General features: G+C 66.5%; 1 protein-coding gene across 1 annotated transcript in view; it reads right to left on the minus strand.

The window, feature by feature from the left end:
- Positions 1–1,988, minus strand: part of RHBDF2 (rhomboid 5 homolog 2 (Drosophila)) — a 24,061-nt gene that overhangs the window by 2,427 nt on the left and 19,646 nt on the right. Inside the window, exons 10-14 of the mRNA XM_009328907.1 lie at positions 1,450–1,617; positions 1,199–1,299; positions 561–624; positions 319–413; positions 7–82 (exon numbers count right to left, since the gene is read on the minus strand). Coding sequence (XP_009327182.1) covers positions 7–82; positions 319–413; positions 561–624; positions 1,199–1,299; positions 1,450–1,617 — 504 coding nt within the window. The remainder of the gene's footprint in view (positions 1–6; positions 83–318; positions 414–560; positions 625–1,198; positions 1,300–1,449; positions 1,618–1,988) is intronic.

Here is a 1,988-nt window from a genome sequence, read left to right on the forward strand (position 1 = left end):
GCCCACCTGCGAGCAGAGCGTTGCCTCCTCGTGGAAGTAGCCGTGCATGAACTCGCAGTACTCCCGCGTCGTGATCTCGCAGCTGAGCAAAGGGCAGGCAGCGGGCTCGCTCGGGGCAGGGCTCACTCCCTGTTCCCCTGAGCATCCCCCTCCGCTCCTGGCAGACGGTCCTGCCGCCACCATGCTTCCCACCCCCCCGAGGCTCTGTAACCTCCCTCTCCCCCCAGCACAGCTCCGGACACCGACAGGGCAACGACAGGCAGTGGGGCAGAGGGGGGAGCCGAGCCCGGGCTGGGTGTCCCCATCGCTGCGACCCACCTGCCCTTGGTGCCGATGCAGCAGGGCCTGCCCTTGATCTGGCAGTCCATGTGGGCGAAGCCCGAGTGGTTGGTTTTGGTCTCGTAGGTGCAGATCTACAAGCAGGAGGGAGAGGAGCCAAGGTCAGGGTCTGGCCCCAGGCTCTGCCCGCAGCCCCCCGTGCCTGGCTTGTCGCCCGCCACGCCTCCCACGGAGGCTGCCACCACAGTGCCACCCAGCTCCCAGTGGCACAGGGCTCTTACCGGCCACTTGGTGATGTCATCCGGCCACACGTGGGGTGGGTTGGACGCCGGCTCCTCACACGTCCTGGTGGGAGGAGGTGGGGGTTGGGGTCAGGACGGGTCCCCCGCAGCGCATCCCTCCCTGCAAGACTAGTAACCCCCCTGGGGCACAGACGGCCCCGGGACCTGCCCCCTCCGCAGCGCATCCCTCCCTGCAGACTAGTAACCCCCCTGGGGCACAGACGGCCCCGGGACCTGCCCCCTTCCCTGGCTTGGGAGGGATCCTGCACGTTGGTGTCCTACAACACCCCACAGCAGCACCTTCCGCAGGCGAACCCCACGGCACTCACGTCTGTCGGACGACCCCATCGATGCCCCCTTGCAGCATCACCCATCCCAGCAGAGCAGGGCAGGCAGGGGCCAGTGCAAGACAACGGCATCACCCATTGCTACCTACATTTAGGACAAACCCCACCTCAGTTTCCCCACTGATTCCCTCTTCCTTATCGCTCTCCTACGGCGTGGAAGAGCCCCCCACAGCCCCTTGGACAAGAGTATTGAAGGCATCCAACCTGGAAACACAGCCCCACGCAGCACCTCCGCTGTGCCCTGCATACAGCTGGGTGACAGCAGTACCTCTCCCCAGCCGTCACTCCTACCTGGGGTCCTGGTGACACACAGCCCCCGACGTCCGCTTCTCACCCGAGCCCACGGCTGGCGCGTTGCTGCCCGGCCACTTGATGAACGTCGCCAGTGTCTCCTGGGGAAGATGAAGAGATTGAGGATGCGGCAGCAAATGCACCGCTCTGACACCACAAGCATCCTGCCCTGGGGTCGTGCAGGGCAGAGATGGTTTCCCCCTTTTCCCCAGGGATCCCCAGCGCTTCCCGGTGCCCGCGGCAGTGGCGGCACGCAGCGAACAGTCCTGTGGCAGGGTCTGGATGTAGCCCGAGTTGTCATTCTGGACGCAGCAGCCAGAGCCGCGCTCCCGGTCCCGCTCGCGCTGGATGAGCTGCTCCACCTGCTGATCCTTCCGGATGCAGGGGGAGAACTTGGCTCCCAGGTGGATCAGGTCGATCTGGGAGGGAGATGCCAGTCCAGGGGATGCTCCATGGCTCCCCCACACCTACCCTCCCTCCAGCTGCCCCCGGGGAGAGCTCAGCAGGGGCAGAGGTTCCCACAGGTGATAGCCCTGAGCCTCCGTTACCCCAGTGGGGAGAAGGTGGGTGGGAAGGGGATGGGGTCTCTTCTGACCATCCCACCACGATGCCGCAGCTTTGAGAAGCGCTGCTGAGCCCCCAGCCCAGGCTGGGACCGGGCAGCAGGTCCCAGAGGGATGGGGGCACCGAGGGCCCGGGGCAGCCTGGGACGAGGGGTTGAGCTCTCCCCCCGGGGAGAGGAGCACCCCAGGGACCCCCCTCGGCTCAGGGCAGGGGAAGCAGAGGCTGG

The sequence above is a fragment of the Pygoscelis adeliae genome, unplaced genomic scaffold, assembly GCF_000699105.1.
Source record: "Pygoscelis adeliae isolate BGI_AS28 unplaced genomic scaffold, ASM69910v1 Scaffold637, whole genome shotgun sequence".
In the NCBI taxonomy this organism is placed as follows: domain Eukaryota; kingdom Metazoa; phylum Chordata; class Aves; order Sphenisciformes; family Spheniscidae; genus Pygoscelis; species Pygoscelis adeliae.